At 41.0% G+C, this 20,598-nt stretch overlaps 1 protein-coding gene across 1 annotated transcript; it reads right to left on the bottom strand.

The window, feature by feature from the left end:
* Positions 1-15,189: 15,189 nt before the first annotated feature.
* Hoxd1 (homeobox D1) lies at positions 15,190-17,405 on the bottom strand. Its single transcript, XM_070032049.1, has 2 exons — positions 16,640-17,405; positions 15,190-16,258 (listed from the first exon to the last, which is right to left on the bottom strand). The coding sequence occupies exons 1-2, from the start codon at positions 17,295-17,297 to the stop codon at positions 15,924-15,926; spliced, it is 993 nt and encodes a 330-aa protein (XP_069888150.1). The 5' UTR covers positions 17,298-17,405; the 3' UTR covers positions 15,190-15,923.
* Between the last annotated feature and the right edge of the window lie 3,193 nt (positions 17,406-20,598).

The following is a 20,598-nucleotide window of genomic DNA, read 5'->3' on the forward strand; positions in this document are numbered from 1 at the left end:
TAATGCATCTATAAAGATCTTACACTATCTTTTAAATAGACTAATGAACATTTAAGACAAAATAATAACTTGAAAATAAATATACTGTGTATTTGTAATGATAACCTATTTTTCAAGACAACCAACAGTACATTGATATTGTTTAACCTATTTCAAAAAAGAAGATAGTAAGGGATGAAGGTAACTTGCTTTTACACACAGTAAGCTGATTAGAGAAACAGCAGGCACTATATAATCCAGCCAAGTAAAATGATTACTAGGAAATATGTTGAATTTATTTAAAATTTACTTAAAAGAGGATCCATGTCACTTGTATATTTTAGGTAAGGATATGTGTCTGAACTCTGTAGTTTCCTAGAAAGGCTGCTTCTTTCAGATTCAGGTTGCTTTTTTGGCAGATAGGGCAAAAGATGCTGGTGAACCTCATTTTCAAGTGTTGATGCTTCTCCATCAGGGATGTTTCGGGGTGTTCCTCCAGACCCCACCTATCTCCTTGCCTCTCCTATGCTAGAGAATAACAAATTACAGCAAAGGTGAGTGTGATCACCATTCTCCAAGATAGTACATAATGACACCTTCTACCTTGGTTTCTTGGATTACTCATTTTGGAGAAAGCCAGATAGGATACCAAAGCAGTGGTCACCTGGAGAGATTTGACCTGCCAGTCATATAGGTAAACCACGTTGGGAGTGAATCATTTAAGTCTATTTCAGTTGATACATTACTACAGTCCAGCTTATATCTGACCATATCTAAATGAAAGCTCCTGTGCCAGAACCACCAGCCAAGCCACTCCAGAACTCATTACTACAGAAAATGTGAAGTTTGAAATTATTGTTGCTTTAAGTTACTGCTTGGGATGATTTGTTGCATAGTTATGAATAACTAATAAAGGAGGTAATCAGGAGGAATATTTATACTTTAACCAGTGTCTTTCACTAAAACAAGATGGAGGAATGACAAGTTGAGTGTGGGTGTGTGAAAAAGAGTCCCACTGGCAGTCTGTCCCTCATTCCCCAAGCAACTCAGGTCCTGATCTACATTCTCATGAAGTTTATCCTTATTCCATCTATGGGGAAATAAACCACAATATCTGGGCCTCATGTGGTATTTTATCCTTCAGACCTACATGGAGAGATTCTTGATTATAACCTTGTGTTCTCCCTTCCTGTGATAAGGCAACATACAAGTTTTAATTATTGTAGCTCTAATCTTGGCTCTATGCAGAACCAGTAAAGCAACATCTCTGAACCTCACCTTTTGTTCTAAGGCTACAATGAAGAATAAATCACACAGATGCTCAAAAGTATCCATAAATTATTTTTAATGTCTAGTTTTATTTAATCTTAATAATAGTTCCACAAGGTGGATCCTATTTTACTCATTTCCCCACAAAGAAACAAACACAGGAGAGATACCCATGGCCAAATAATCTGAAACATGGCTATCTGGTCTCCAAACTCATATGCTATGAGAGAACTAGAAAAAAGTTTTTCCATCCCACTAAGGATTCTAGGCTATGAAGAGATCTTCTTTCCCTGCCTCCTGCCTCTCAAGCACCATCTACCTTTAGAAAGTTGTGTTGGGCCCATATGGCAGGGCACTGTTGTGTTCATAGCAACCCAAAGTACACAGGAAGTTTGGGAGACAGTTACAAGCTGTTCCCATTCTTCCTTCAAACTGTCATCTGCCACAAATTTCCACTTCCACTGTGCCAAAGCACTGATTGGAGTCTATTAAAATTGTTTTAAATGTGTTATTTGGGAAGTACACATCAACCTCTTGTTGATATTCTTGACCCAGTAGAAGAGAGGAAAGAATGGGCATGACCATTTGAATAGGGGGAATTTGAGAAAGACTTGAACATGAAGTAATTCTGAGTGTTGGAAGGACACTTAAGCAATGGAAGAGTACAAAACAGGTGCTCTAATAAGCCTTGCTTACACACACACACATACTACCACCACCACCACCACCACCACCACCACCACCACCACTCATTCTACACACACACAAAAAAGTTTAACTTCAGTCAAAAGTTTACAAGTAGAAAATCCAGAAACTTTTATTAAGCTTAGACATAATTTGGTATTATTTTGAAAATTACAACTGTATTTTAAAGAACTTGTAAGCCGGGCGCTGGTGGCTCATGCCTGTAATCCTAGCTACTCAGGAGGCTGAGATCTGAGGATCCCGGTTCAAAGCCAGCCCGGGCAGGAAAGACCGTGAGACTCCTATCTCCAATAAACCACCAGAAAAGCGGAAGTGGCGCTGTAGCTCAAGTGGTAGAGTGCTCACCTTGAGCTGAAGAGCTGAGGGACAGCGCCCAGGCCCAGAGTTCAAGCCCCACGACCGACAAAAAAAAAAAAAAAAAAAAGAACTTGTAATAGAGGTGTGACACAGCCAAATCATTCTTATTTTGAAGATATTACACTAAATAAAGTAAGCCAGACATATAAGAACAAATGTTTATATGATTCTATTTACATGAGGCTCCCTGGAGCAGTCAGATTCATAGAGTCAGAAATAGAATGGCGTTCCCCAGGGCTGGGAGGAGATAAATGGGAGTTATTGCTTGGTGGCTACAGAATTCAGTCTCAGATAAAGAAAAAGTCCTGGCACTGGATAGTGATGATACAAAGTAGTGTGAATGTTCATAATACCACTGAATTGCATACTTTTAAAATGGTAAAATGTGGTTTATTTTATGCATATTTCACATGCATTAGTGTGTGCATGCGTGCACACATTCTAGGACTTAGACACTATCCTTGAGCTTGTTGTGCTCAAGTCTAGCACTCTACCACTTGAACCACAGCTCTACTTCCAGCTTCTATTTTTTAGTAGATTATTAGAGATAACAGTCTCACATACTTTCCTGCTTGGGCTTGAACCATGATCCTCAGATCTCAGCCTCCTGAATAGGATTACAGCCATAAGCCACCAGCACCTGGCCAATTTATACATATATACATACAGACATATATACATGCATACATATGTACATATATAATTTCTTTTCCAGGACTCTAGTGTCTATATTTGGTTTTAAACCTCCTCCTCCTCCTTTGTATCAGTCACTAACCTCTTCCCACTTTTTCTTCAAAGTGTTTTATGTTTTTCTTCCCTCATCTCAAGCCTTCATCTCTCATCAAGGCTATTGAAATTAATCCCTAAATGGCCTCTCTGACTTCTTCCTCTTCCCCTCTAATCCATCTTTCCCTGCCTTCTGTGTCATTCTAGTGTTTAACACTAGGATGTCAGTGTCTCACTCATGCTTCTAGCAGAAGCTTAAAACACAATAAAATAGCCTTGTCTCTCATTCAGAGAGAATGCAATGTATTTAGAAATGGACACATTATTTTACATATGCATTATTTCATTTGTTTGAATTGTGAATATAACACAACATGCAGAAGAGTGAATTCATTTTGTGCAGTTTTTTAAAAAGTATCATTAGCTACCACTTGTATAAACAAGGTAAGCTCTTGCGTGGTTCTATTTTAGAAATTAGAGCTGACTTACTCCCACCACTGACAGGAAGACATGGGTAGACCTATGGAAAGCAGTGACACAAATAGCCCCCCAAAAAGAAGGGATACAAGCAAACTTCCTTCCTAAAATGATGAACCCAGGAATGAGATACAGCGTCTTATAGCAGATCAAGAGTCTGGCATATGGACAGTAGGGAAAAAAGGCTTAGTAACTGTGATATGGAAAATCAACATAATACTAAATACAGCAAAAAGGAATAGTTGAGAATTCACTAGGAAGGTGATATGTGAGAGTTCCTGCCTTGGAACAGATAGACAAAGATCATTAATTGGAATTAATGTCATTCATTCCATAACAAAGATGGGTACCAACTGTAATGTGATGCACAGAAGGATTGGAAATGGAGTTTAAGTTAATTAAACCACAAAACAAAGCCAAGAGTAATTGGTTTGGGGGATCTTTGTCCTTTTAGTACAAAATCCCTACTTTCAGCTGAGAAAGAAGTTTCTAGGGCACCAAAATAAGATGAAGAGAAAAATCTAACTCCACTTCCCCAATACTAAAACCTGTAAAGTAACTAATGGTTACTTACCAGTGGAAGTTGTGAGATTCTCTTCTTCCAGAGATCTTCTAATAGACTTTGAAGCCTTTTGCATTCAATGGGCTGCCAAATGTGTTAAAGCAACGGGATGCTAACCAAACTATCACTCCATTTTGTGCTGTATACCCACAGTCCTAAGCATGTGAAACTCTCATAGAGCACTTAATAATTTTTGGACTTATCCAACTTCCCTTACTACTGAGTATATGAGTTCCCTTACTAGTGAGTACCTAACTTCCTTGAGAGCAGTGCATTACACTAGGTTTTACATGTCCAAACATCAACTCCTAAAGCTAGTTTTGAGGCTGGGGCAGATTCAAGTGGCACCTGCCTAGCAAATGCAAGATCCTGAGTTCAGATGTCAGTACTGCTAAAAAGGAACAGAAAAGCTTTATTTCAACAGAGAAGAATTCTTCACTTTGCCTGCCTCTAAGAGGGTGAGGGAACTAGGTTTGGGAGAGACTCTGTAGCCAGCAACACCGAGAAAGTGACTTTGGCACAGGCCCAGAGTGGGTATCACCAGCATCATTTACCCATTGAGAAAATGAGGGGACTTTAGAGGAAAAGGGAGCAGAGACTGGGCAACCCCAAACAGTGGCAGCCATGCAGTAGATGCTTCATAAGATTTAAATAATTTCAACCAAATGAAAACACCTCATACAGTTAGAAGTGTATTTTTTTTCAAGTCTCCTTACTTGGGGAAAGAAAACAGTTTCAAGTAAGACTAGAGAAAGGACCAGCATTTTTTCATCTCAATTATTAAATCTTTACTTATATCAAGACAACCATTGAATTTCACAAGTCTTTGCACTACAAAAATGCAAAATATATTCTGATGTTTTTTAATGCAAAGCTTAAAAGCTTAATTTTTTTAAAAAAAAGATGTTGTCTATGCATTTGGAGTTATCACTTATAATTCCAGAAGACAGAGGCAGGAAAATTATGAGCTCTACTGAGGCTGGTTGGAGATAATATGGTGACTCTCTGGGCATATAGGTCAGTAGTAGAACACTTGTATCACACACACCATGCCCTGGGTCCCATTCCCAGTACCACAAAAAAGAAAAAAAACTAATATATTCTTACAAAATGTTTATCTGTATCTTTACAAACTTTATTTTAATATTAAAAGTTGTGTTTCTTTAGTTTTGATTTATGCATATGGAAGGATGATTATCAGAAATATAATTTTCATATTTCTTTGTTTCTCTACTTAAGTTGAAGGTATGCTTTTCTTATTCCTCTCCTAGTCATGATTTCTGCTTTTATCAGCATAAGTTAGAACTCGTTTTGAACTGGTGAAATGAAAATTGAATGTATTTGGCCCCAAAATGCTGGATTTCCTGTTGAAGAAATGAATGATAGACTTTATTTATCATTTATTTGACTCATGAGCAGACCCCTGTATATTACAGACATTTTTTATTTAATTATTCAAGAATTGGCACATGAGATGCATTATCTAGTTCCTCTGGGGTTTGCCACTGGCAAAAAATAAATGCATGGAGTGAGCTACCAATGCATTTTTCTCCTCTTCTTATATTTGAAAGTAAGGGCTATGGTAAGTGTTACATTGTGTTTTAAATTCTAAGCAATATGGAAAAGCACTACAAAGAAAAAATATTTTTAAAACCTACTCCATAGAAGTTAACATCTGGTAACATTTGACAAACATCTTTCTTAATATCTATGTAGACACTCAGATACAAGGGTGATAATGAATACTTAGTAACAGAAGTAATGTATAAGACCAAGTGCATGCCTAAGTATGCTATTTTAAAGAAAATATTTAACTTACAGTTATTTAAATTTATTGTGAGAGAAACAAATGAATAATAAATAATGATTCCTTCTTCACTAAGAAATCCTTCTATGGATGTAGAGGCCACTGTCTCCCCTTGTCCTGTTGGGGAAGGGTGGCCATTACTTGTCCCAGCCTGGGGCTCCCCCTCTGGTTTCCTATTTGCAGTTAGTTGAATAAAAATATCCTTTTCTGGAAAAAGAAAAAGAAAAAGAAATCCTTCTATGATTGAGACAGGGGCAGGGAGCTATTTTAAAGTTACCTGGGGTTTTGTTGTTGTTGTTTTGTTTTGTTTTTTGTTTTGTCGGTCGTGGGGCTTGAACTCTGGACTTGGGTGCTGTCCCTGCACTCTTCAGCTCAAGGCGAGCACTCTGCTGCTTGAGGCATAGTGCCACTTCTGCTTTCCTAGTGGTTTATTGGAGATAAGAGTCTCACGGACTTTCCTGCCCGGGCTGGCTTGGAGCCACGATCCTCAGATCTCAGCCTCCTGAGTAGCTAGGATTACAGGTGTGAGCCACCTGGCATCCTGTTGTTTTTCTTTTAAGGAAGCTAATTGGGTTTTTGAATTTTATAAAAGTGATCCTAATACCATATAAACTTAATTGAGGAAGCCTGAAGCGAACTCTATTTTCTCTACATTACAAAAGATAAATATATCTTATAAGGAACATTAGAAGGAGCAGAATTGGAAAATCTGAAAGCTTTATTCTTCATTTACATTTTCCTGAGGCTATCTTTGTCAGTGATGCACATTGAGTTAGAGACAGGTATAAATCAATATCTTTGTTCATTTAGTTCAGTCCATTCAATCATGTGGTAAATTATGTAAGTTAAAATTATTTAGGTTCTAGGTGCTGTAATCCTAGCTACTCAGAAGGCTGAGATGTGAGGATCACAGTTCAAAGTCAGCCCAGGCAGGAAAGTCCACAAGACTCTTATCTCCAATTAACCACCAGAAAACCAGAAGTGGAGCTGTGACTCAACGTGGTTGAGCCCTAGACTTGATCAAAAGAACAACCTCCAGGCCCTGAGTTCAAGCTCTATGACTAATCAAAAAGAAGAAAAGAAGAAGAAGAAAGAGGAGGAGGAGGGGGAGGGAGAGGAGGAGGAGGCAGAGGAGGAGGAGAGGAATTGTTTACTTTTAGGGAACCAGCTAATTTTTTGACATTATATTAAAAAATATTTTTAAATCAAGGGGTAACCCAAAAATGATAAAGTTTCCATAAAAGTAGACTTCTGAAAATTTTCAGGTAACTTTCTTATTTTACAAATTCCAAGGTATCTATAGAGATACAAACATAGTTGTTGAAGTTTATTAAGAAACCACATGCTGCAAAAACAAAAACAAAAACAAAACAAAACAAAAAACAGATTATTCTGGTGTGTCTGTGCTTTTTATTTGCAGGCAAAATAGAAGAGCAAATTCAATTTATGTCAAGTTAAAGTTTTTTTTATGTCAGCTTAAGATTTTTAGAGATATTAATATATACTATTCTTGTCTAAATTAGAAATACTTTAAAATTTTTATAACATATATTAACTGTACAAAATAGCAGGCCTCACAATGACATTTTCAAACATGTATGTAATGTATTTTTTATTTTATTCACTTCCTTCTGCTTCTATAGTTTTAATTTATCTTTTGAAGCTTATTTTTATTGATTTGTTTGTTTAAATTTAAGGGGCAACTTTTATAAACCTACAGTGAAAAAAATTATAGTTCTGTTCAAAGTTAAGAAGTTCACAATTCCCCATTGCCTAAGTAGATAGAGGGAGAAATTTCTTCTTTTTTGCAGCAACAGTCAAGAATGTGGCTGACTGTTCCTGTTTTAACTTTGATGTCTACAGAATGTAGTAACTGAGTGTATTTTTGAAGATGATGAATTCAACCCTAGGGAGTGTCACAATGTAGGAAACTCATGCAAATCATCACTGCATTCTAATTTATGACACCTGACCTCCCCAAATACCGTGTATGTAAATTCACATGTCTTTTGGAAAGGAGAAAATTAAAAAGAAGTGTGATGGATTTATCTCTTCTGTATTGACACAGTACACTAGAAGCAATGTATAGTGGTCTGACAATCCTTTCATCCGTTATTTCTCTCAGGCTTCTTCCAAGATTTTGGTTTCATGCTAATCAGTGTCATGCTAATCAGCTTTCTGTTATTGTAAAAAATACTTGGGTAAACAGACTTAAAAGAGGAAACATTTTAGTTTCCAGTCCATGTCATTTGGTCCCATTTCTTTGGGGCTGTGAAAAGATACTACATCATGATGGGGAATACATGGTAGAACAAACTACTCCTCTTATTGCCAGACATAAGAAAACAATGAAAGAAATCCCCTTCCAAGGTAGTTCCTCAGTGACCTAACTTCCTTCCACTAGGCCCTACTTCTTTTTTCTTTCTCTTTTTGTTGGTCATGAGGCTTGAACTCTTGGCCTGGGCACTATCCCTGAGCCCTTTGTTTGTTTGTTTGCTTGCTTTTAATGAAGGCTAGTGCTTGCTCTACCACCTTGAGCCATAGCACCACTTTTTGGTGGCTAATTAGAGATAATTAGAGTCTCACTGACTTTCCTCCTGGTCTGGCTTTGAACCTCTATCCTCAGACCTCAGCCTTGAGTAGCTAAGATTACAGGCATAAGCCATCTGTGCCAGGCAAGGCCCTACCTCTTAAAGGTTCCACTACCTCCCAATAGCACCACAGGCCCACTGGTGACCAAAAGCTTAACAATTAGGCCTTTTGGGAGATATTTACCAACCACACTAAGTATAACTTTTCTCTTTTGTTCCATATCATGTACCACCAATGCTTTGCTAAATTTATATATAAAACCATAGATCTTATTCTTTCTGGCCTTGTTCCCCGAAGTTCTTGTTACTTTCCCAATTTCTTCGATCTTACTTGCTAAAAGGCTATACATGGCACTTGGAAACTCAATAAATAGTCGTTGCACCATGTTTAAAAATATTTTTCAGTTAGAGGTAGAACATTGCCTACCATGCACAAGACCTTGGATTTGATCCCCAGCACCACAAAAGTTAAAACAACAACTTTCCCTCAATTCCATTTTTCCATCTTGCCTATCTATAATACTCATAACTCATTTTGTCTGATGCAATCAGAGGTATTATATCTGTTCATCCTCAACTTTGGACCTGGGTGCTGTCCCTCAGCTCTTCAGCTCAAGGCAAGCACTCTACCACTTGAGCCACAGTGCCACTTCTGGTTTTCTGGTTGTTTATTGGAGATAAGAGTCTCACTGACTTTCTGCTGGGGCTGGCTTTGAACTGAGATCCTCAGATCTCAGCCTCCAAAAGTTCTGTCCTCATAAGGTACTACAGCAACTAACAAATGTAATATATTAAACCTGCAAATAATAACCAAATTATATTATTAATCATATTCTGTAAGAAAAAAGAAATGTTTCCATAGCATTTACACTCTTGGTTGGTTTACAACATATTAATTTAAAAAATGAAGGAAGCAGGGTACTGGTGGCTCACTCCTGTAATCCTAGCTACTCAGGAGGCTGAGTAGCTGTGAGATTCTTATCTCCAATAAACAACCAGAAAACCAGAGTGGTGCTGTGCCTCAATTGGTAGAGCACTAGCCTTGAGCTGAAGAGCTGAGGGGCAACAAGCCCAGAGTTCAAACCCCACAATTGATAGGAGGAGGAGGAGGAGCAGGAGGAGGAGGAGGAGGGGGAGGGGGAGGAGGGGGAGGGGGAGGGGGAGGAGGAGGAGGGGGAGGAGGAGGAGGAGGAGGAGGAGGAGGAGGAGGAGGAGGAGGAGGAGGAGGAGGAGGAGGAGGAGGAGGAGGAGGTGGTGGTGGAGGTGGTGGAGCATAATACAGAGAAAATACAGTTTTCTGTCCTTCAGCCTCAGTCTCCCTATTTGTATTTTATGTTGTGGTCAAGAATCACATGTGGAATCACACTGAGGAGGCTAAGACAAGAGGATCAAAAATTTGAGACCATCCTGGGAAGATCCTGGCTTATATAACAGCAACAACAAGGAAGAATTATATAGGTTCTAGTGTAAATAATAAAATATAAAGTATATTTAGCAAGTAAGTCCTTGTACTTTTCTGTGCCTGGTAGAAGACACTTGTAGCACTGCATACTTTTGGTTTTTTTGTTTTGTTTTGTTTTGTTTTGTTTTGTTTTGTTTTGGGTCCAGTCGTGGGGCCTGAACTCTGGGCCTGGGCGCTGTCCCTCAGCTCTTCAGCTCAAGGCTAGCGCTCTACCACTTGAGCCACAGCGCCACTTCCGGCTTTTTTCTTTTTGCTTATGTGGTGCTGAGGAATCGAACCCAGGGCCTCATGCCTGCAAGGCAAGCGCTGAGCCACCTTCCCAGCCCAGCACTGCATACTTTTGATCTAGTAAATCAAGTTCAAAGTTCAGCCATTAATTAGCATATGACCATTATTGTCTATAAGGTATCCATAAAAGATTAAATGGAGAGAGAACTAATGAGAAGAAATGTGATAAGAGAAAAGAAGGAAGAATTCATGAGTGGGGGGGAGGGATTGCTTTTGTTTTGTTTCTTTTCCATACAAGGTTTCGTTGTGTGTAGCCTAAACTAACCTTGTACTAACTGTGTAGCCCAGGTTGGTCTTGAACTCCCAATCCTCTTTTGAAGGAGATTCTCGATGCTGAACAGGTAATCCAAATATTAAAACTCAGGCTTCACTTTATATGATCCAGAAAGGCTTCCCAGAGGTGGTAGAACCACATCTGTGCCATAAAGGATGACTTTGGATTGTCAGGGAGAGGGTGAGAGTAGTTAAAAGAGAGAAGAATGATGAGAAAAATTTCCTTGGGAAGAAAATGAACAGTCCCAATAACTAAAGTGAAGTTTTTGTGTCAGGCAATGGTGCAAGATTTGAGTAACAGGGAAAAGGTAGGGGCCTACTGATACTGAGGGCCTTGAATTGCAAGCTGAAACCTTTAGAGTTTCTTGCATTTGGTGGTGGGAAGTTGAAGTGGAACAATACAAGGAACGCAAGGTGCTTTTTTTTTTTTTTTGTCGACTGGAACAAAAACCAGGGGTAGATCAGTAAGCCATCAAAGGCATTGAGAAGTGAGATATGGTAGAGTCTGAGCCAATAGAGAATGACATTCTGAAGACTTAGTAGCTAATTGAAAGGAGGAGAGATTTGATCATCTGTGTCTCTTTTCTTCAATCGTCAGTTTGGCAAGGAGAACATTCACTTTGGCGTCTCATGTTTTTTTTCTCCCAGTACCGGGGTTTGAACTTAGGGCCTCATGCTTGCTCACTGGCACCGTATCACAGACCCACTCCTCCAGTCTGGCCTGTTGCTGGTTATTTTGGAGATGGAATCTCGCAGGCTTTATAGCCTTGACTGGTCTTGAACTGGACCTCAGTCTCCTGAGTAGTTTGGATTACAAACACAAATCACTGGCATCTGGCAGAAATATTGGAGGAAAATAAAAAGTTGACAAATTTCTCTCTTCTGAGAATTTCCTTTTTGAAAAGCCTAGTTTATCTGTTCAAGAAGAGGTGGTAACTTTGGCAGGGCTATCACCATTGGTGGTAACTTTTTATTCAAGTCAAGAACAATGGAGCATGACATAATTCATACATACACAGGTTTTAAAATCAGATAGATTAATGTTAAAGCCTTAGATGATACTTTGGTAACAAAGTCATTGATATTAAACTCACGAAGCTATAATTGTTAAACAACCTTTTCAATAACACCCAGCAGAGTAAAAGATTGTGAGGGAGTAGTAAAGTGATGAAGTACTTTTCATCCAGAACAATCCTCTCTGTCTTACAGAAGAAACTGAGAGAGATAAGTTATTTTTCCATTTTTAATTGCAAAATACAACTAACCAGTGCTAAAATCTTCACCTCCTCCCTAGAAGTAATGTTCTTATGTCCAGGTCCTTTACTCCAACTTCAGTGATTCCATCCCTCTGAAAAACACTTAGAAACTAGCAGCATACTTGCATTGTCTTCATCTAAACCTTTCTCTTCTGTTTGTACCAATGAAAAAGAAATACAACATGGGCTGGATGTGTGGCTCAAGTGGTAGAGCAGTTGCCTTGCAAGTACGAGGCCTAGAATTCACTCTCTAATATCTTCCCCTTCTGTCCCTTTCTCCTCCCTCCAAAAGGAAACATAATGGAGCTCTCATTCTGAGCAATGGCACCTGTAGCCCAAATGACACAGTGGAATAGAGATGTTTGAAAATAGAACAGAGCACTAATCTGGCCTTGTTCTTGTTATTTGTTATTTGATGTACTTGAAGAAAGTCTCTAGTTGTGGGATAAATAAAATATAAATAAATAAATAACAAGTATGACAAATAATTATAAATAAGATGATGGGTAAAACTATTTTTTTTTTTTGTCGGTCATGGGGCTTGGGGTAAAACTATTTTTCATATTAGTTGTATTTTCATGTCTTAGAAAAATGATAGAGGTAAAAACTATGATATCTTGATTTCCATTCAGATGGAGATGTATCATTATTTGTGAGGTATGTCCACCATGGTTTTACTTTAAAACCACAAATAAAGTTTTAACAATGGACATTTTTCTTATTGAGAGGTCTGTGGTTAGACTAAACATCTTTCTGAACTTGATTAGATCCTGAGGTTTTCAAATTCAATATTCAGCAAATATCGAGCATCTCTTTGGCCATAAAAAATAATTAAGAATTTCAGAGTTAATGCAACTTTCCTAAGACTGCTTCCTTTTTTCTTGAGACATGACAATCAGACATAACTTCTCTAGTGTTGGGCCTCACCGTTTTTGAGTATGAGACAGAAAAAAATCACATACATTTTTTGGAAAATGAAGATAATACTGTTTTAGGTTTTTACATCAACAAGGTCTTCATTTGCTATCATTTAAGTTACAGAAATTTTTGTTATTAAATGCTTTCTTTTACTTTACTCTCAATTACTTTCAATCCAGAAAAGCAGACACATAGTCATTATGTGAAAACAAAGGAACATTGAATTGTTAATTATACAACAGCCAGAACTGTCTACTGTGTATTCATTCTTCTAACAGATCACTGGAGAGTGGATAAACAAATTCAGTTTGAAATCTTGTAAAATAGAAATAGGATTGTTTTAGTAGCTTAGTTTGCATAGCAACCTCATATTGCATGGAGATCTGACACAACATGACACTAAGTTCTAAATAAGGAGAAAGGAAATGTTCTATAAGTGATCCACATGCTACAATGCATTAAATAAAATTAAGTCTACTTTTACTATATAAATGCAGTGTCACTATAATCCTATAGACATTTCCTTCCTTAGATCTGAAGTCTCTTCCAATGATAGGATTATAATGTAGTACGTAGAAAATGTTGAATTGTTTCTGTAGTATTTTCACTGCTGGAAGAGACCTCCAGAGGTCACGTAGTTCTTCCTGATCTCCAGCCAGGACTCTTCCTAATACTGAATATAGCTGTACAGTGATCTGCATTAAGAAAGCTTTTAAAGATCCCTGGGGTTGGTCAAAAATAGCTAATATTGGCCTGATTCATAGAACAGCATTATATGAATGTCAAAATAGCCACCTTCATCAAGGAAGATATCCATCCAACAGGGCTGTTAAGTGCTAGTATTAGTTTCAAAAGGAAAAGCTTCATTTTTTTCTGAGAAAGGGTGGCAGGTAGATAAAGCAAATGACCAAGTATGTTGGTATGTTGTTGTTGTTGTTGTTGTTTAGGTGAACATTTGAAAGCTTATCAAAAAGGAAATATTGTACTGTCAAAGATCACTGAAGGGGAAGGTAGAGGTGACTAAAAAGGAACAGATCTGACATCTTTTCAAATGGCTGCAGGGCTCAAGGTAGGAGAGAACTGTTGTTTTAAACAAGATCCCATTAGCATCACATTATTGAAGGAGCCATCATAAAACACAAGATAGTATTGACAGAGCAACTTTTTAAAGTGATATCTTTTCCTTCTAATCAGCTTAGATTGTTAGAATTGATGGTTTTATTTCTTCAACTCCATTAAATTGTGCAAAAGAATTTAAGTGTAGTTGAAACTTCTATAATAACTAAGCTCATTGCTGCTTTACAGGAAAAGTGACCCTTCACTATTGTTTAGACTTCTAACTAGAAATTTTACTAAAACAAGAGCTCAGGTTTGTATCTGCTTTATTTGGGTTTTTGAGCTGGTCTGTTGAACTATGGAAAAAACTTAAAGATATAAGAACAAAGGGAAGAAAATTACTTGATAAACTATCTGAAGTATCATTTGATGTGTCTCATGTTACACTTATATCTGCAAGGTTTCACAGAGGCTAGTCAACTATGAATACCTTCAGGAATGTGAACTGCTGAGGTAAGTAGAAATAAGATTAGAAGCTTTTGTGAGACTTTTTTTTCTTCTAAAGTTCCATAGTCTTATCATCTTTTAAATGCTGTATTTACACCTCTTTTAAGAAATTCATTTGAAAATATTTCATTTTTAGAAACAGAAAGTCACTCTGTGCTTCTCAGCCAGATGCTTAGACTAGGTTACAGGAAGGTGGTGAATTCTAACTACTGGCCTCCTTGGCCTCTCCTGGTCTCCTTTGTAATTCTTGATTTTGAAAATGGGAATTCAGCCACTCAGGACTTCTGAGATGCAACTGTCTACTTTTTTGGGGAACCCTAAACAAGACAGTCTTCAGGTCACCTTTCCTCTTTTCTGAAGACAAACCACAAGAGAACTAACAAATTTACTTGCAGTGTCCTCCTGGACACTGAAGGTTAACGTGTAGTCTACACACAAAACCAGGACACTTAAAGTTTTTCCTTCATTACCTGGATATTTTTCAGGATAACTTTCTCCTTAAATGGCTTTTTATAATCATCTCTAAGCCATGCCGAGGTGGCTCACACCTGTAATCCTACCTATTCAGGAGGCTGAGATCGGAGGATCACTGTTCAAAGCCAGCCTAGGCAGGAAAGTCCATTAGACTCTTATCTCCAGGAAACCACTAGAAAACCGGAAGTGGCGCTGTAGCTCAAGCGGTAAAGCGCTCTCCTTGAGCTGAAGAGTGCAGGGACAGCGCCCAAGCCCAGAGTTCAAGCCCCACGACCAAACTCCCCCCCCCCCAAAATCATCTCTAACTTTCTGTGTGCCTAAGACATCAATGTGTCCAAATTCCCATGGTAGAGTCAAGAAATTCCAAGTCAAAGAAACTGAATCAACTCTTTAAAAGAATCAAGATGAAAAGACTGTAAGGAAAACGAAGTATAATAAGTCAATTCTGTAACTTTTATTATAAAAAGAATTCAAGCTCTTGACATGCTATGTCTGACATTGAATGTCATTTAAGTTGACTGCAAGTAAATATTTCAAAAAATATACATACTGTATATATTTACATTCAAGTTTGAGTAAGTGATGTCAAAACGTAGTTCAGGTTTTAATCTTTACCCACTCAGTAGATTTGTTCAACTACCAACTAAACAGAGATTGCATCTTCACTCAGGCACATGGAGAGGTAGAAACTGCTTTTCTAAAGAAAAACAAAACTGGAGTGCAAATGTGCAGCTAGATCATCACTGAAGCAACTTAGCTACATCAAGGAGACCCTAACTAGCTTTGGTCATCTCAAGAAACTGAGTATATGAAGCCTGTTCCTTAAATTAATAAACCCAGCAGAAATCAGGGCAGGTGCTAGTCTGATCACATCCTAGAGTGGAAAGAACTGAACTGGCTTGCCACTTTGCACCCAAGAATTGCATATAACTTATGTTAGGCAACACAGTAGCAGAGCTAGGCCCGCAACTGGACACCTTTTGCTTGATAAGACACAAATAATATGCAAACTAGTCGCTTAAGAATTATCAAACATATTTGTATACACACAGCCTGGAACTCAGAAACCAATTAAGATACTTCTTTTCCAAAGTAGAATCCCTACGAATTTCTGCCCAGGCCCACTTTCATCTCAAACTGCTCCTAAATCAGTATAGAGTGTAGGATCGTCCTGTGATTTCTGCAGGCCAAAGTTCCTCTGTCTCAAAAGCGGACCTCACGAAGGTTCCTGGGCCTGCGAAGGGCTCCCCGGGTTCCTGCCAGACTGGGCAGGGCTCATTCCTGAGAGGGGAAGTTGGAGAGAGGCCACAGAGGTGGCTGTGGCCAGAAGACCTTCTCGTTCCCTTTTCTTCTGTTTCATCCTGCGATTTTGGAACCAGATTTTGACTTGAGTGTCATTGAGCTGCAAGCAGTTGGCTATCTCGATGCGCCGAGCTCGAGTTAAGTACTTATTGAAATGAAACTCTTTCTCTAGTTCTGTCAGTTGCTTGGTGCTGAAATTCGTACGGATGGCGCTGGAGGGGCTAGCGGCTCCACACTCGGCGAGTTTGCCTGTAATGCAAGAATAAGTCATCAGCCAGGGGTGGGGAATGGGGGGGGGGTACCTAGATATGGAGACAGAGTATGAGCCAGCAGTGGGACGAGAGAGTCAGAGCCGGTCACAACGCAGCCCTCCCGGGTTTCTTTGGACACCACTGAACCAGAAGAAAGACACCACCGAGCGTTTCTTCCTCTACTTTTCCCCAAAACCTGACATTGTTTCCTAGCCTGGTCTTGGAAGATGTTTAATGGAACTGGCCTGCCTTTCTAAGGCCTCTGGACGCGCTCAAACCTCCGTCTGGAGCTACAGCGGCGACTCAATCCCAGCGCAGTCCCGCCGAGAGGGCTACTTCTCCAGATCTGGATACCTGCACCCCACGCCCCAGTACTTACTCTTCTTAGGGGCGTTCCTCTTCACTTTCATCCATTCGAACGTGCTGAAGCCAGTGGGGAGGCCGGACGTGGGAGAGACGGACTTGGGATAGGTGCCCGGGGCCGGCGATGCAGTCTGGAAGGCCCCGGGGTGGCCATCGGCTGGCTCTTTGAGACACGCCGGAAAGGGACCAGGCTCTCCGAAGGCTGCGTAATCCACCTGGCCACTCAGCAGGAAGGAGCCGCCGCTGGAGAAGACAGCGGAGGTGGCATAGTGGACGTGCGCCCCGCTGTCATCGGTCGGTCTCCCGAGCGCACCCGGAAAGTCATACACCGGCCCAGACCCCAGGAAGCCATAGTCCGCGCCCCCCGCCGCCGCCGCGGCAGGTGCGGCGCCCCGATCGTAGGCCCCTTCCAGGGTGCACGCTGCGTACCGGGGCGCGGCCGGGGGCGGTGCGGAGGGCTGCGAGGGAGCGGGTGGGGACGAAGGCGCGGGGCGGGCGGTGGTCAGAGGCAGACAGCTGACGAAGGCGCCGCCGTCGCCGCCGCCCAGGGGGAAGGCGGGTTGGAGGGCCACGGGTCGGGCGTCGGCGCGACAGAACTTGGGTGCGAAGCTGAGCACCTCGCCTCCGACCCCGCCGCCGCCGCCGCACGACACGTACTCCAGGTAGGAACTCATTGCTCTAGCCACTGTCCTGAGGGCGCAGGCCAGGGCTGGGGTGCGGAACCCCACCGGGGCCGGGCCAGACCGTCACCGTCCTCCGCCTTTCCTCACTACCCCAGCTGCCCTCACCGAGCCACGGCGAGCGGAACCGGAGGTAAATAGTGGCCTAATATATCGGCGGGGAGGGCCACGTGGCGCCGTCCAGCCAATCGGCGCCTTCACCGCACCTCCAGGGTGCGGACTTCTTGGCTCCGCAGCCCCACAGCCAACTTAGCCAAATCGGCCAGGGGGCCGCTGCCCAAGGCCCCACCCCCATCCCATCCTCCATTCCCCAGCCCTGGGGAAAATGCAGGAGTCCAGCTCCTGGTATTGGCGAGTGTGTGGGGAGAAAAGCAGGCTAAGCGCCAAGGGAGGGAGCTTGCTCCCGCGCATCCTCGGGTGACTCTTCCCTGGGGTGTGGATTGATTGTAGGCGCCACAGCCTGCAAAGGGTTAAAGGAGATCCGCTTGTGGGCGCCCGGCTTGTGGGCACTGCTCCCAGCCTTTCTCCTAACAAAGTTATTCCATTCTGCTTTTTTTTTTTCTTTTGGAGTCCTGGGCGCTTTGTTTTCTAGGCACTGCCCCTAAACTTGGAGCAGATCTTTGAATTCTCCCGTTTTCTGATCCCGACGACTCTAGAGACGACCTTTTCTGTGTAGCTGTAAGTGCTTGTGCACATCTTCACTTCGTGACTACCAAGTGACCGAGCAGCATTCCCTTTAGCTTGCTCTGCTCCTTCCAATTGTTGGCAGCGGGATGAGGGCGACTGCGGCCCGTGCCAGGTTTGCAGTTGAACAGAAAATAAAGTTTGTCGCTTGTAGGGAAGTCTCGCAAATTTCCTCTTCGGAGTAGCATAAAGAATCCACACTTGGATGTTTTACCTGAGACTCTTGGCTCTAGGACGCAAAGGCTTCCCTGGGCTGCACTCCCTCCCCCCTCCCCGCAGATCTCTGAGGCTTGGACAGGCTGGTACCTTGAAGCAATTAAAGCTTCTGTTGCATCAGATAAGTGCTGCGTTGTCTCTAGCGAGTGAAATCTGAGGGCTCACAATGTTAATGGGCTCACGTCTTTCCCTTGATAATACGGTTTTGTTTACTGAGTGTACAGAGACGGGAAATAAAAGTGCAATTGGCGCAGGAAACGAAAAGTAGAAGGGTTACAAAGACATGCTTTACATTGACAAACTATCCAACTTCCTCGAGCATTTCTTTTAATGTTTTCCTCTTTCTGACGGAAGGAAAATACCATGCTAAAGACGTTGAAGTTGTTTACACACAGCTGTCATGAAAGGGGGTGGTTTCTTAAAACCTTGTATGAATGAAGAATCTAAAAAGTCTAGTCTTAGTTTATTCAAGTACCCTTGAACACTGGATCTGTTACAGCCTCTAAGTTATGGTAAGCAAGGTTTTATTATTGTTTTACTGATCTACTTGTCCTGAAAGAGTGATTGGGCCATTGCCTAGAATTCAACTGTGAGAATAGGGGCCATCACAGTCAGGCAGCCAGTTCCCCACAGGGATGCAGACTTGAGAATAGACAAAGCCACACCAAAATTGCAGACTGATGGTGAGGTTTCTGAAGGTCCTTCAAGCTAAAGGGGTAGAGGGACTAGACATGCCTGGGAGACCCACAAAGCTCCAGCTGCCTGGAATTTCTACACCATTCTTGAAACTGAGTGAGAAGTAGAATCCAGTGCTGACCTTAGCCCTTCAACCTTGAACCAGGCACCTTATATTTCTCTGAATAAACATTTGGACATTTAGCTTTCACTGAGAGCAGATGTATTAAAAGATAAGTCTTTATTTTTTAAATTATTCTCACAGCTGTAGTGAAAGTGGGGGTCAGAAGTGAGGGTTACAGCTGTTGGGGTGGTATTCACTGTTCCCTGATAATCATACAAACAACTACATCCTGTTCATCCTTCTCTTTACTCCATTTAATATCTGAGTCCTTGGCACGTCTCATACCTCCAGACTCAGAATTGCCATCTCTACCTGTGATTTATTTCTTTTCTGTTTGTTGTGCGGTACCACTGAACTACATCCCAACCCCTACTGCAAAACAATTTTCATCTATAATCATTTGAGAGATGGGGAGATATTATGAAGGGAAATGTATAGAAATATAGAGTCAAGAATATTCTAGTCACCATGAAGTTTGTCTGAAATGTTCAGGGGCATGAAAGAAATGTCTTAGTTTTGTTATTTGTGCAAGCCATTGATTCCCAAGGGACACTTGCCCTTCTGCAAGTAGTCTCCATCAGGATCCTGTGAGTTCATTTGGGGGAGGAGGGGACAGGGAGAGGCAGTGACAGTCTAGGATCCAATTGCCAGGTTGTGTTTGATGCAGAAATGCTTTTGAAATCTCCAATCCTGCTCATCACATCGACTGCCCCTACTTATTGCCACCCTCCTTCATGATCATTCTCTGCTTATTCTGTAAGTTTCTTATCTCTGCAATTTCTTTTCTCCAGACCAAAGTGCTAGAGAATGGTAGTCTAGTCTTCTATGTGTTTAAAGTCAGTAACCCCCTTCCCCAAACCCCACTGTGCTACCCCTGGAGACACCTGAGCACATTCAGGCTTGGCTCCATAAGCCTGCAGCAGAAAAGGTGTTTTGCCTGTTGGAGTAAATAAGGGATGGGAGGGTATCTTATGTCAGATTAAGGTAAAATGAAACTCTGCTGCAGTTCTCTGTAGCATCTTCAGTCTTCTGAGGATAAAGGGATCCTGAGGTAAGGAATCCCAAACCTCTTAAAAATCAGACAGCATGGCCCTTCCTGAGGAAAGCAGTTCAGAGTTCTGTGTCCTTCCCTGAGAGTTTTGTGGATGAGACTTATCTGGTAAGCATGCAATAAATTTTTGAGGGGATGGGCAGAGGAAAGAATGGCCACAGCATCATTCTCTACATGACTAATGGTGGCTTAAGGATATCCTTATATTATTGACTCCCCAAACTACTTTGTATAAAATCATCATAGAAGCTTGTTTAAAAGTGCAGGTTCCTTGGCCCAGTCCCAAAGATTTTAATCTAATAGGTCTGACTCAGGAGTCTTTATTTTTAAGAAGTCTCTTGGGTGAGCTTACAGCAAGGTTCTTCAGAACCACACTTCAAATTTCTCTCCTTAGGGATTAGTATAGGGGGGAATATGAGAAGGAGGGAGATGTTTCTGTGGGAAGGATTGTGAACAACATGAAAGGTCATAGCTAGCAGGTGCTTGAGTATAACTGTAAAGTAAACCAACATCTATTGAGTGGCAGGGCCAAGAGGTCAATGTCA

Source organism: Dipodomys merriami, unplaced genomic scaffold, assembly GCF_024711535.1.
Source record: "Dipodomys merriami isolate MVZ:Mamm:240054 unplaced genomic scaffold, mDipMer1.0.p SCAF_1, whole genome shotgun sequence".
Lineage (NCBI taxonomy): Eukaryota > Metazoa > Chordata > Mammalia > Rodentia > Heteromyidae > Dipodomys > Dipodomys merriami.

Bases quoted from the DNA above. Each gene is read 5' to 3' on its own strand.
- Hoxd1 (XM_070032049.1), bottom strand. From the start codon at position 17,297: ATGAGTTCCTACCTGGAGTACGTGTCGTGCGGCGGCGGCGGCGGGGTC. The intron at 16,259-16,639 runs GTAAGTACTGGG...CTTGCATTACAG, and splicing joins GAGGAACGCCCCTAAGAAGA to GCAAACTCGCCGAGTGTGGA.